The sequence below is a fragment of the Pteropus vampyrus genome, unplaced genomic scaffold, assembly GCF_000151845.1.
Source record: "Pteropus vampyrus isolate Shadow unplaced genomic scaffold, Pvam_2.0 Scaffold45, whole genome shotgun sequence".
NCBI classification, from domain to species: Eukaryota; Metazoa; Chordata; class Mammalia; order Chiroptera; family Pteropodidae; genus Pteropus; species Pteropus vampyrus.
Genome location: NW_011888826.1, coordinates 4,868,101 through 4,881,075, shown reverse-complemented (window position 1 = coordinate 4,881,075; position 12,975 = coordinate 4,868,101). Strand labels below are relative to the sequence as shown.

At 45.0% G+C, this 12,975-nt stretch overlaps 1 protein-coding gene across 8 annotated transcripts in view; it reads right to left on the bottom strand.

Annotated features, from left to right (window-relative positions):
* Positions 1-2,210: 2,210 nt before the first annotated feature.
* The window catches only part of FAM110B (family with sequence similarity 110 member B), a 116,701-nt gene continuing 105,936 nt past the window's right edge, over positions 2,211-12,975 (bottom strand). For all 8 annotated transcript variants that reach the window (XM_011359178.2, XM_023530055.1, XM_011359177.2 and 5 more), the window contains one exon: positions 2,211-5,058. In XM_011359178.2, coding sequence (XP_011357480.1) covers positions 3,632-4,744 — 1,113 coding nt within the window. In that variant the 5' untranslated portion in view covers positions 4,745-5,058 and the 3' untranslated portion in view covers positions 2,211-3,631. The remainder of the gene's footprint in view (positions 5,059-12,975) is intronic.

Genomic DNA, 12,975 nt, shown 5'->3' with positions numbered 1-12,975 from the left:
AGCCAGATGCCATGTTGTAAGGACTCTTGCCGATACCATGTGAGCCATCTTGGAATTAGATTCTCCGGCCCCAGTCAAGCCTTCAGATGATACAGCCCTGGCTGACATCTTGCCTGCAGCCTAATGAGATACCCTGAGTCAGAACCATCTAGCTCAGCCGCTCCAGGATTCCTGGCCCACAGATTCTGAGAGATAATAAATATTAATTGTTTTAAGTTGCTGAGTTTTGAGGAAATTTGTTATATGCAATAAATCACTAGTGCAGTGGTTAAGAAGTCTCCAGTAGGAACATCCTTTGGTTGGAGCCTGGGGCCTAGAATGGATGACTGAAGGAGACAGAGAAGATGAGGCCTAAAAGGTAAATGCCCGACATTCTTTGTTAAGAAGTTAGGATTGGTCGTATCAGCGATATCTTCAAGCTGGAGGATGCTTTTACATAGAGGAGTGACATGATCACAGTTGATTATAATATCTTCGGCATGAAATGGGATGGGTAGAAACTGGCTGAGGGGGAGGAGGACTTTCAGTTAGGAATTCTAAGAAAAACAGATCGGGTAAAAGAAGAGAGTTTGAACTAAGACAATGGCAGCGGGGGTAAATATGAGAGGACTGTCTTAAAATTTGGTGTTTTTCAGAAAGAAACTACCGGTTTCCAGGGCCATCTAAGTGCAATCATGATTCACTTTGCGTTGTGTGGTTTGAGAAAAAAGTGTGCTGAACCTATATGACAACTCTATATTCATACCAACATTATCAACCCACACATACACAAGACACATGAGACACTTCGATGTACTAACAGAATGAGCATTTTGCTAAAAGGACTTCACAATTAGGAAATGTCTCACTCTTAGGATTTAGTATTAAGCATTTGAATTCGTCCTTTATAGGAACTCTAGTGTCAAGAACAAAAAGAAATGAGTTCCTTCTTCCATAAAAGGAACCAAAGCCTCACATTTGTCTATTGTACAAATAAGGCCACAGAATATTAGACTGAGTTACAGGGAGATGATTTATAGCGCTGTTGGCATAGATTAAGTGTGGTTTTGAAACGTTGGAAGATTCAATAGAATCTATGACTAAATTGTCATACACAGTGATATTAAATTAGCGAAAAAGTGCTCATCTCCCCAACAAACTGGCTTCCTTAGAAAAAGAATATCTATTTTTGGTACTTCAATAGCCCTAGAGAGAGATGGATATATAATGCTAAGCCATGAGTATTTTGATGGCCGCATTTCTATCCCAATTGTGAAGGAAGAAAACGTGTGTGTGTGTGTGTGTGTGTGTGTGTGTGTGTGTACATTTATTTTCATCCTATTGTCTTGAATGCGTTGTATCATCACTGTTCATAGCTGCATTTCAAACTGTTTCTTCTGGGAAGTAGAGTTCTAGTTGAACTGGAAATTAATCAGAGAACCAGAAAGAATTCAAAACCAGTAGAAAGAGTCAAGGAATCAAATTTGATTTTCAGAAGGAAAATGTTTATGAACAGTAATAGCTGGGCATCATATCATTTGTTTCCGAAAATCACTTTTTAAATAATGATTTTTAACATTTACATATTATATGGAACTTTCAAAGAAATGTTAATCTTCAAATAACTTGATTCTTTAAATACTCGTTGAATATTCAAAGTCCTAATAGGAAATAAGACGTTTCCACTAAGAGTAATGATATTTCTCCTAAAAGAAAAGTGAAAATCTCAATTCCCTGATGCAGAGACTGTGTCGTTGGCCACAACAGCCCATACCTACTATGAGGCCACAGTGAATGACCTGTTGAAAGAATAATGAATGAATGAGTGGACAAATGTATGAATATGTGTAAGTTAATGAAACTGGGCTTGTACAAATGAGAACAAGGCTATAGTTTTCCAAGGTATGTCTCCACTGTAAGAACTCATAAATATTTACAACTGAAGAGTCTAGCGGAAGATGTGATAAATTCTAATGTTTAAGAAAAGATAAAAACAGAAGTGTGAACTAAGTAAAGAAAAGGCAGCATATTTTAAGAACCTCGAGGCAACTATTTTAGCAAAAGCACATTGCAATAGCTACACACTGCTGTTCCAACAATTGTGATATGGTTAAAATAACTTAATGAAATAATGTTTCTTCAAGACTATCAAAAATCTGCTTCTGGCTCACCGTCCAAAGTGAAACTTTCGTGGAGGGAACAAAGGAAAGTACAAAGAGGAACCACCACCATTAGTGCCTGCACCAGAGCTATTTATTAGTGTAACTTTTTCTTTTTTTCTTCAAGATTTCATAACAACTGAAGTATGTACAAAGTCTTACAGCATTTACACCATAAAAAGTTTCCTAGTAGCTGATGAAGTTTAAGGTGGTGCCCCTGAACTTCAGAGCATGACTACGAGCAATGAAGCAGACCACTGCGTGTGTGTCTCTCTGCTACCACGCCACAGCCGTCAGCTGGTTGACAGCTAACTGGAAGACAGGTTATTGGGGAAAAGGGGAATAAGTTGATATGTAGCACTAGAGACCATGGGGGAGGGGGAAGCTACATAGTGTCGTGTTTCTACAGTTTCCTAGAGCTGTGACAAAGGTCCGCAGCTCGAGAGAATAACATATGCAAGACAACACAGTCACACTGCTCAGACATGGTTCAGTTACTGAAGGTGTTCACTTCTGAATAGGAGGCTCTATATTGATATGGCTGGTATTTCCGTTTGTGTTCATGTCTTCAGATAGCTCGAACCTGCACAAGCCCCACTCTGCTCTCCCAAATACAACAACAACAGAGGGAGGTTTGGAGGGAGGGCAGAGAATCAGCGTGGAATTAGTTCTTGACCCCAAAATCAAACTCCAACATTTTAAGACATCAAGTAACAGCTCTTGGGTGGCCATTCCGGACAAAATATTTAGTAGTAGAAATTTCTGAATCAACCCTCAGAAAAATATCGACAAAACCCCATTCAACCTCCTAGATTTCATCACCTTCATTGTATCTGATTGTCTTTTCTTGGGGTATTACACAGGACCACCACCATTTACACACTGACTAGGACACAGAAACTAGCACTGTCGCCCCAACCATCACTTTAGTAAGTGGCAAGAGGATTTCAATATGTAACTGATTCGAATCAGGCTCACCACTTTCTTCCTTAGAAACCCAGCCTGCTTCTATCTTAGATCAGTCCCTCTGTTTGGTAGCAGTTCCCATTTATTTCCCCATTATTTCGGTCTCACACGTAGGCAAATTGGCTTTTTATTTCAAAAAGATTCTACTCTTAACTTAAAAGCCAGTCGATAAAACTTTTAATTAAGACACAATAGCGCGGGGTATAAAAACACAAGAACCACATAAATATTGAAGAAGTTGTATACCGTTTTCCTGTAAACAGTTTTGCTTAAGATCAAAGCCCTAATCAGATTCTGGCCTGAAACTTTTGGCAGATGACGTGTGTTCAGCCAGGCTCTGCAGCGATGGTTGACGTGGAAGCCAGGTCAGTCCCCATGTTGACAGGCATGCAACTTGAAAACATTGCACAACAAGCAACACAAAGAGAGTAGAGAAGCTCACAACACTTCAAGGAGACCTCACAACCTTCACAACTGCGGATGCACAGACAGAGACCCACCCCTCCCTCCTTTGCACGCACGTTCTCTTACACGTGGGAGACCTTCTGTGACTCTCTAGCTTGTTTGATGCTATATAACCACTTGATGATCCTAGCATTTCTTTCGATCGCAGAAATGCCATATGGCACCCGGTCATTGGCACTGTCATCATTTCTAAGGTCACTGTTACTGTCCTGAGACTGTTCACAGTCCGAGCTGATCATGCTTGCGCTGCGGAAATTGAGGGATATTATGTCAGAATTAGCCCTTGCAAAGTTTTCCATTCCAAGGTTTTCCAGCTCTTCCGGGTCCAGTCCGCAGTAGTTGAAGAACCGCTCCACGTCTGCGTCCACTCGGAAATACCTGTCACTCAAGTCTGACTTTGACCGCTGGAGGGAGGGTCTTCGGCTGACTCCACAAGCAGGTTCCACAGGGTCGGCTTCGGGGGACTTCATGGTGGCGATGGCTGCGACCTTGGGTTTGGGAGGCAGGGGAGGGGCGGAGCTACTGCACGGGATCGCTTTTAAGGGCTTCACACTGGTCACTTTGCGGATGTCCGAGGAGCTGTGGGAGACGTGCAGGAAGGACTCGGCCGTCTGCTCCAGCAGCCTCCTGCCCACGTGGGAGCCGCTCTCCTGCGGGCTGCCGCGGCCCTGCGTCGGGTAGACCTTCAGGGACTCGGCGAAGGAGTGCCGGTGCAGGTCGGTGGCGTCCGGCCTGTGCTGCGGCCAGTTTCGGGAGCTGTGCTTGTGACCCGAGCCTGTGCTGGAGCCTTCCGAGCTGTTGATGATGTTCTTCAGGATCTCGAGCTTCAGGGTCTCCCTCTGCACGCCGCTCTCGGTCTTGGCGTGCGGCCCGAACACCTTGAGCGTGGGGCTGCCCAGCGCGCGCTTGGCGCCGGGGCACACCGGGGGCTTGGCCAGCACGGCCGGCTTCACGGGCTCCTGCTTGGCGTTGATGACCTCCTGACTCTTGACATACTTGGCCTTATCGGCTTCCAGCCTCTCCACGGCGCTGAGTCTTTTGGGGTTGGGCTCGGCCTGCCTGCGAAAGTAGTCTGGCCCTTTGTTGAGGATGCGCAGGGGCACCGCCGAGGTGAAGGTGCCGGCGGGGCTGACCGGTTTCACCATGCTACCTGTCTGTAGGGTCTCCGTGGGCATGGTGGGTGGTCTCTCCCCGGCGGCCGTGTTGGATTCTCTTCTGGGCGCCTCCGGATGCGCTGAATAGACACATGTACACGAAGCACAAAGGGCAGCGGACGGACCCTGGAACCTGAGTGTCAGCAGCAGCAGCGCCTCATCTCACAGCTCATTAACCGCCACTGTGGCTTTAATTCACTTTCCCCCTTGCAGGCAGCCCGGGTACAAAAAGGCCACAAGCCACAAGTTCCTTTAATCTGCTTCGCCGCCTCCTTTCTTCTCCCCGAAGGATGTGGGAGTCTCCTCCAGGTCTTTGTGTTCAACTGCAGGCAGAGCTGAAACACAGAACAACCAACCGCGGGTTAGGATGGGCGAGTGACATCACGGCTGTAGCAACCGAGAAGCCCCGCGGCGCCCCCGCCTCCGCCTCCGCCTGCCGACCGCCGGCCAGGGCGCCCGGGCCGTTCCGGGAGGCGCGTCCCGGTCCGGGGAACGGACCGCGGGGCTCTGGCGTCCGAGCCCGCGCCCGCCCGGCACGCAGCAGGCAGAGGCCGGGGTCTGGGAGATGAAAGGGGCCGACATTTCCCACGCGTGGACTCCTCCAGAGGCCTCCCGATTGGTGGGAAGTGCCTCTGATCGCGGCCGGTGGGCATTACTTATAGGGTTTTCCCAAACCCGGTTCCCAGTTCATTAAATGCCTCTGTGTCCCTAAGAATCACTGTCTGCTTTAGGCTCTAAGGTCCTTTGCAATGAAGCAAAACTGACTTCTTTACTACCCATCATCTCTCAATAGCACTTGAAATGAGCACTTCTTAACTTTTCAAAAACTAAAAAGATGGGCAAGTAGAATTAGCAGTAAAGATGAAAAATTTTTTTAGAAGTCAAGATGTTTCAGTTATCTTATTTTTGCCAACCAATATATTTGAAAACATTCTCCCCAAAACAAGAATGCTTATGGAGTTCATCCCATTAAATATTAGCTTATTTTTTTAATTAAAAAAACAAAGAATACTTCCATATTAACCACAGAAATAGACAATTTTAAATGCTCCATAATTTTTCACATTTAATGAGCAGAAACTAAAGTTTCTTTGTAGAATGTGCTTTCCCAAATCCTCTAGAGAACTAAGAACGAAATCTTAAGAAGTTAATCATACCTAAGTATGTTACTGTACAGAAAACTTGTGTTAATAGTTAAACATTCATGGGACTAATTCATGCTTTCTGAGCTTGACTATCCCCACCCCCACCCACCCAACTAAATCACTAAAATGAAACACTTATCAATCTTCTAATATAAATCCATAGGGAGTTTTTCTACTTGATACACAACACAATGTAGCATTCCTCTCTTGGAGCCCTGGGAACAACTCTCTTTGCCTGTTGCTGCTGGCAGAGAATGTACCCGCATTCCAAAGTAACTGGTTAAAGACCTTCTTAACATCTTTGGTTATAATTAGGGATAATAAGAGAGCATGTATTCACCTAACATGTCAAATAGCTAATTTACAAAATAAAGTGGTATTATTACAAAATCACCTGCGCTCACACTAAGAAAATGAAGTGTCCATTAATAACAACTGTGGAGGGAGGGCTGGCTGATATTTCTCTTATCATTTGAAACTCTAAATCTCTAAACACACCCATTGCCGTGTTTTATTAGAGACAATTTCATTAATCTGCAAAAGGATTTGTTCTAATAAAAATATTTTCCTGTGAAAGATTTGAGAAGCCCCAAGGCAATTCCTACATAATGATTTCCTTTAATTGTGTGCTTCTATTATAATACTTCAATTTAGTTTAAAAAACCACCACCTCTCCTGAAGATTAAGCGAGATTGTTCCTTTTTGCTCTGACTATATTTTGAATGAAATGCCAGAAGAGGAGCAACGATTGCCCCGCAGAGCCTCTGGGTCTGCTCTCCTGCCACTGTGTATTCACCTCACTGGGAAGTGACCCAGGCCCCCTTCCACTAAGGCGCTGGCAGCAGAGAGGGCAGCAGCGGCTGGGCTGGGAAGCAACATCATTGTGCTTGAAAAAGGGCTGCCCCCAGACCGGCGATGCTCCCCTAAGTGAGTGTAACATCTTCACGATGACCTCTGCAGCTTCCAAAATTTGTTCACGGAGGGGACAGTGCCAGAAGGTTCAGGGGAAGAATGAAAGACGTTTGGTGCCCAAGGACCACAGCAATCCTCTAGCAAGCAGGAAGAGATGGCCCAGTGGGCGACAGGGGACAGAGCTTGTACTTCTTCTTCTGGTGCCTTGTCTCTTCACCGACGACATGAGGTGACTGGATCTGATTCCTACTATCCCTTCTTTGCCTAAGATCATGTTCTGAGGTGCTAACAATGAGTAAGTTACTTCTAATTTCAAAATGACATCTAGGAATATTAGCCCATGACTGACCTTTTCTATGGCTCCTGAATTTGCTGTTCTTAGGAACATGTCCTTTGAATGACGAGTTAACATACAACGCCCACTGGTATTAAGCTCGTGATGGCCCGCATCGCCGCCTTCTCAGGCCATGGCATCCGGGCTAAAAGCCGGAAACTTCTACCGCTACTGACCTGACTTCCCAGGATGGCTCTAGTACCGTGTTGAACACTAAATAAAAATCACGACTCCCAACTCAGCGTGACTGTCTGTCTTCTAGGATGTGTTCCTCAGCAAGCTCATTGTCTTCCTTTCACACTTTCTTCATGGAAGAGGCGGCATGAAAATGGGTAAATAGAGGAAGGCAGATACCCTCGAGATGGCTCCTCTGGGCACTCCATATGTAACTTAGGAAGCAGTTACGAAGTTTTAAGACATAAAGCAGTTACGAAGTTTTAAGACATAAAGCCAGTATGAAAGGCTTATGTTAGAAAAATATTACTTATCTGGAACTACTTGACACTTCATTTCCTCTGGATTCTGCCCCTCCCCCTCCTTTCTCTGTCATCCCCAATTTCCCTAATAATTTGAACATGCTGACGATGTTTAGAAATGACTGTGGTCAGAGTTTAAAACTTTTAGTTTGAACTTTTTGAGGAGGTAAAAAAAAAAGCATCTTATTGGAAGAACTGAAAGTCACAGAAGACGCGGTGGAAACTGGTGGTCGCTGCAGGACAACGAGGCACATTCCAGGTTTTCTACCTGTTTTAGCCGACGAACTAAAGCGACTTCGAAAATAGTCCAGGAAGATTAGGCCGCTCCTTCTCTCAATACTTACACAATCCTTAACTTCTGTTCTTTTACTTTTTGATGTTTAAGTAGTGTTGGCTGGGCCTGAGCTGTATAGTCCCAGAGTTCTGTAGTACAGACTTTGTATAATATATTTAAAGTACATTCTAGAGGATCAGTCAAATGGTAAATGACACACCTGGAAACCTGAAGCTACATCTCCATGTCACCAATGTGATAATCTTGTGTTCAGGGAGCACTGTGGGACAGGCCCCTGTGCTGACTCAGCCCTGCCACCGGCCCCTGCCATCTGGACGCACCTCTTATGTGAGGCTGGGCACCGAGGGGAGCAGGTCAGGAGGGGCTTCTAGTTCTTCTTCGTCTTGTTTCAGGGAAGGAAAATTAGTCTCATTCGTGTAGAGTTTCATAAACAAAAGTAACTATACAACCCCTCCTGATCCCTGACGTATGACTGAGGAGAGAGGACACAGCCTGAGGGAGAAACTTCCATTCCTGAACCATTTGGGCTAATTCTACCCCACTTAATATCCATTTGAAAATTTCACAGAAGGATAAAAAGGTTTGGAGAATAAAACTTGGCAGAGTCAAGGAATCAGGGTAGACATGAACTCAACGGCAACCTGGCCTGGGAGTGGTCACAGGACAGAGCCTTGCTGGCTCCCGCTGGGTGCAGGAGGGAGCCAGACAGGTCACTTTGTCTGTGTGGGAGTCCTGGTCTGTGTGGGGCGGATGTGATACAGAGCCAGCTGGGGACAGAGGGCACAGAGACCAAGAAATGGTTCATTCACTCACCTTAGAGGTGCTTCTCAAACTGTAATGTGCCTGCACACCCTTGAGGATCTCCTTAAAATGCAGAGTAGGTTTTGGGTGGGACCCTGGATTCTGCACTTCTCATAGGTCCCTACTGATGCCTAGGAAGCTGCTCTAGCCTCTGAGTGGCAAGGGGGAAGGGAAGGAAGCTCACTCCTTTACTTGCGAGCATCAGATTAGGACGGAAATGCTTCTGGCACAGAGGAACGGAGCCAAGCTTTCTTGTCTCCTAAATGAGTGAAAGTCTGGGGCTTTTGGGGCACAAAAATAGCAATCCCAGAGAACTTGAAACTTAAAACCTGAATCCTTCTAACTTCCACTCTGCCAGCTCCTCACAGGGGCAGTGAAGACCAGGGCCCTGGGCCGACACGGAACACTGGGCAGAGCCGGCACACTGGGTCTAAGAGCACATGCAACCCTGGATGCAGCAAGGAAGAGAAAATGAGCCTGAATACACACAGTTTATGTGAAAAGTGTTTAAAGCCAAAGTTCCTATAATGTAGGCAACATGTACCTCGATGCCTGTGAGGTCAGGCAGATCATGGGTGACTGTGGCCTGAAACTCTCCTGATTTTAAAATTCACTATTATAAAACACTGTGGGCCAAGTGCTTCTGGTAAGTAGAGAGAGAAAAAAGTTAATGCCGTATTAATCTTTAAATTTTAAGTAGGAAAAAAGCACTGGAATTAGAGCAAGGACCTGGGATGGAACACAACCTCAGATTTACCCACAGAAAGCTTCTTAAATTGTGAAAACTGGTCACACCTTGCTTCTGTGTGTTCTGGCAGAAAAAACGTAGTAGTAATGTTGTTTTAAAGAGAGAGTCAAATTCAACCCTAAGTCACTTAACATCTCCGGGTCTTGATCTTATGTATGGAAATGAATGTGTTGAATTTGGTGAACTTGAAAATGTCTTCAGCTCAAACATTCTTGGAGGCAAACAGCAAAAGAAGCAATTTACTTTTGAGGTTAAAAAAAAAAAAAGAGTTCTTGAAAAACCAATTCTTCTAGTTTCCTAACATGTCTGATCACAAAACATTTACAATATAAACGAAACGCCTCCTCCCCCTCCCCCCGTTACTTTTTTATTTTTGCTGATAGTACTTGTGTTTACTGACTTTACCATAAGATTTCAACTTGACTGGAGGTCCGTCTTATAACTATATGATTGGTTTTTTCCCACTTAAGAGGAGAGAAACAGCCTGGTCACTACATGACAATGTCAACTTTTGAATTCTTTACAAATGTAAGGGAGATGAACTCAAAATACAAGAGTGCTTACTGAATTATGGGCTGTGTTCAATCGATTAGTGCCTATTGACTGCGTAATTACGTGTAAGATGTAAATAAACAGGAAAGTCATGGCAATTTAGAAAAGATTCAAAATATATATGATGAATATTAATTGAACAATGTTGAAGATAAATGTGGCAGGACTGTCACAAAAGACTCCCCACAAACCACTTCTCAGTAGTCAGATGAAGAAACGGGGAGGCGGGGAAGAGCTGGAGTGAAGAAAGGCATGGGAGATGGGGCATCCGTCATCACAGCAGCTCTGGACTTGAGGCCACAGTACATTCAAGACACTTAAAAGACATGTGATGGATGTGCAAGGTGCTGCGGACCACAGTGAAAGACCTACTGGAGTGAAGAGAAGGGACTGATGGAATTTGGATTTTATAGAGAGTAATGGGAGAACACTACAGAGTAATGAAGCATTCGTGACGTGGGCAGATTTGTATCTTTAAAAAAATCCCCTGGCTGCAGACAGCCCAGTCCAGTCAGAGCTGTCCGGGGAGGGGAGACAACGAACTTAGGCGGTGGCCCATTATGGCACTGCCTCTGGGTCTGAATCCTGACTCTGCCTCACAATGACTGGGTGGCCTTGGGCAGATTACTGTACCTTCTGGTGCCTCAGGTTTCTCATCTCTGAAATTTGAATAATAATCATACCTACTTATAACTACTTATATTTTGAGTTCAACTCCTTTACATTTGTAAAAAAATTCAAGTTAACATTGTCATGTGAAACTGCATTTTTACTTTAGTGACCAGGCGGTTTCTCTGTTCTTAAGTGGGGAAAACCAAGCATATAGTTATGAGAGGGACCCCCGGTCAAATTCCTTAGAGAATTCGAGACGGTTAAATAAAGGCAAAAAGATACTTTTCATTCACGTTAAAAGACACATTTTCATTCTTTGAGGATGGAGAGAAGTGCAGACGATTTCAAGAGATGCTTAAGAGGCACACTGAGCCATCTTGGAGACGAAGTGGATGTGGAGGGGAAGGACAGGTGAGCTGAGGACGATTCTGGGCTTCTCGTCTGGCTCCTGAGAAGTGGTCTGTGGGGGAGTGCACACTCTAGTCTAATCCTCCATCCTGTCCTCCCTCACACCCCTGGGTTGAGCCAAGCAGAACAACGGCAGCCCCTCCAAACCAGCTGTGCGCATTCACACGTCTGCACTTCCCTCTGCCTGAGAAGTTTTTAACCAACAGTGTTGCATGAAACTTATCATTTCCTTCATATATATCACAAATAGTTAACAATATTGTGGTTATCACAAAAATTATACCTAGAAGCAAAATGTATTCATAAGTAATGCTTAGTTCTGTGGGTTAAAAGCAGTGATGCTAGTCCATTTGGAAGACATTAATTTACTCATTTTAATTAAGATGCCATGTTTTTCAACATTTTCTCTTTTCCTTCTCATTCCAATGCACAGTCACTTTTATTAACTCTTTTTATACTGAAAATAACTTGTAAAAAATGCAAAAGGAGAGTAACAAAAGTGAAAAAGTAAATGAGTAACAAAAGCAATTATCAAAAAATAGACTAAATGTGTATAAGTTCAACAGAAACTAAGAAATCGGAGAACCAACCGTCTAGAAGCATTAAGTCAAAACCACCACCCTTTCAAGGCCTGAATTTCCTCAGTTACTAAACCGCGTGCCTTGTTTCTTTCACCTGGTGAAATCCCTCACCATCTACAATTCTGAGAGCAGAATCTTCTCTTTTCTGACCTCACGTTGCCGTCAGCCATCAGCTCCAAGCTGTAAAACGAAACAATCTTTTTTTTTTTTTTTTTTGCCAACGACACTGTCACTTTGTATATTTTTTGAAATCACAGACTCTTCCTAATAACACTTAAACATTTGATTCCAGCACTCCAGGCATTTTTTGCTTATTCTTTCAGTTGGCTAGGGCAGGTCTTCAAATGGTATTTAGTAGAACATCTCTGCCTTTGGTTTCCATCACTTTGCTTCAAATTTTCCGCATGTTAAGTAAACCATTTCCACTCTTTTTCTGCAACCCCTTTAATCCTTGTTCTTTTGAGACATCTACTGCATTGGACTAGAGGCCAGGTAGGAAATGCTAGAATGAGTGCAGAGAGAGGCCAGCCTTTACCTTCTGGTGACGCGGCGGCTGTGGGCGGAGGAATATCGTCTATCTACCCCGAGGCTCTCGCGCTGCGTGCGGAGGGACACTGGTGGGGCAGCACGAAACGTGTGAAAATCATTCTGACAAATGAGTATGTACTGTGCTAGGGCGCTTTCCTCCAGGTGGCGCTGCAAATTGGACAAGTCTGAAGGGAAGAGTGGAGGAGGACAATTTGTTACCGCCAGGAGGGGGACATCACAGAGTTTGCGCATGATGTCAGGTGGGCAGACAGCCAGCGATGGGAACGAAGACAGCTTTGCCTCAGGTGAGCAGGATCAGGGCTGTCTCAAGCTCTGGGCTCAGCGCCGCGCTGTAGGACGGCAGCCGTGGGTACCCACTCTCATCTCTAGACAGGCTGAGGTTGCCTTCAGAGAACTCGGAGAGCCCGACACGGGTCTCTTGGAGGTGAGGAGCACGGAGACTGGCGTGTACCTCGAGTCTGGGAGGTTCCATGAGAAAGTCTACCGTGGATTCTCCAACTAAAAAATGCAGGCGAGAGGAAGCTGCATTTCCATGAGTATACGAGGGTGAGAGTTTTCTAGGACCACGCGTGTATTTGGGGTAAAGGTTGTCGGGGATTATTTTACCCTGCCAAAGATTCCCCCTGAGTGGAAGCCAACAGCCCTGCACTGAGAAAGCTGTGAGCTCCCCCTAGCGACGGGTGAGGTGTGGTTGCCCCCAGGGAACCCCAAAGAGAACCAGCTCTGCAATCCCCCAGGCCCAGGGGACATCAGATTACCGGACTCAGAGGGAAGGAGAGGAACCTTGTCATCTTTCTGTTAACAAGCTGCCTGCCTCGCAAGTTCATACACCCACGTGG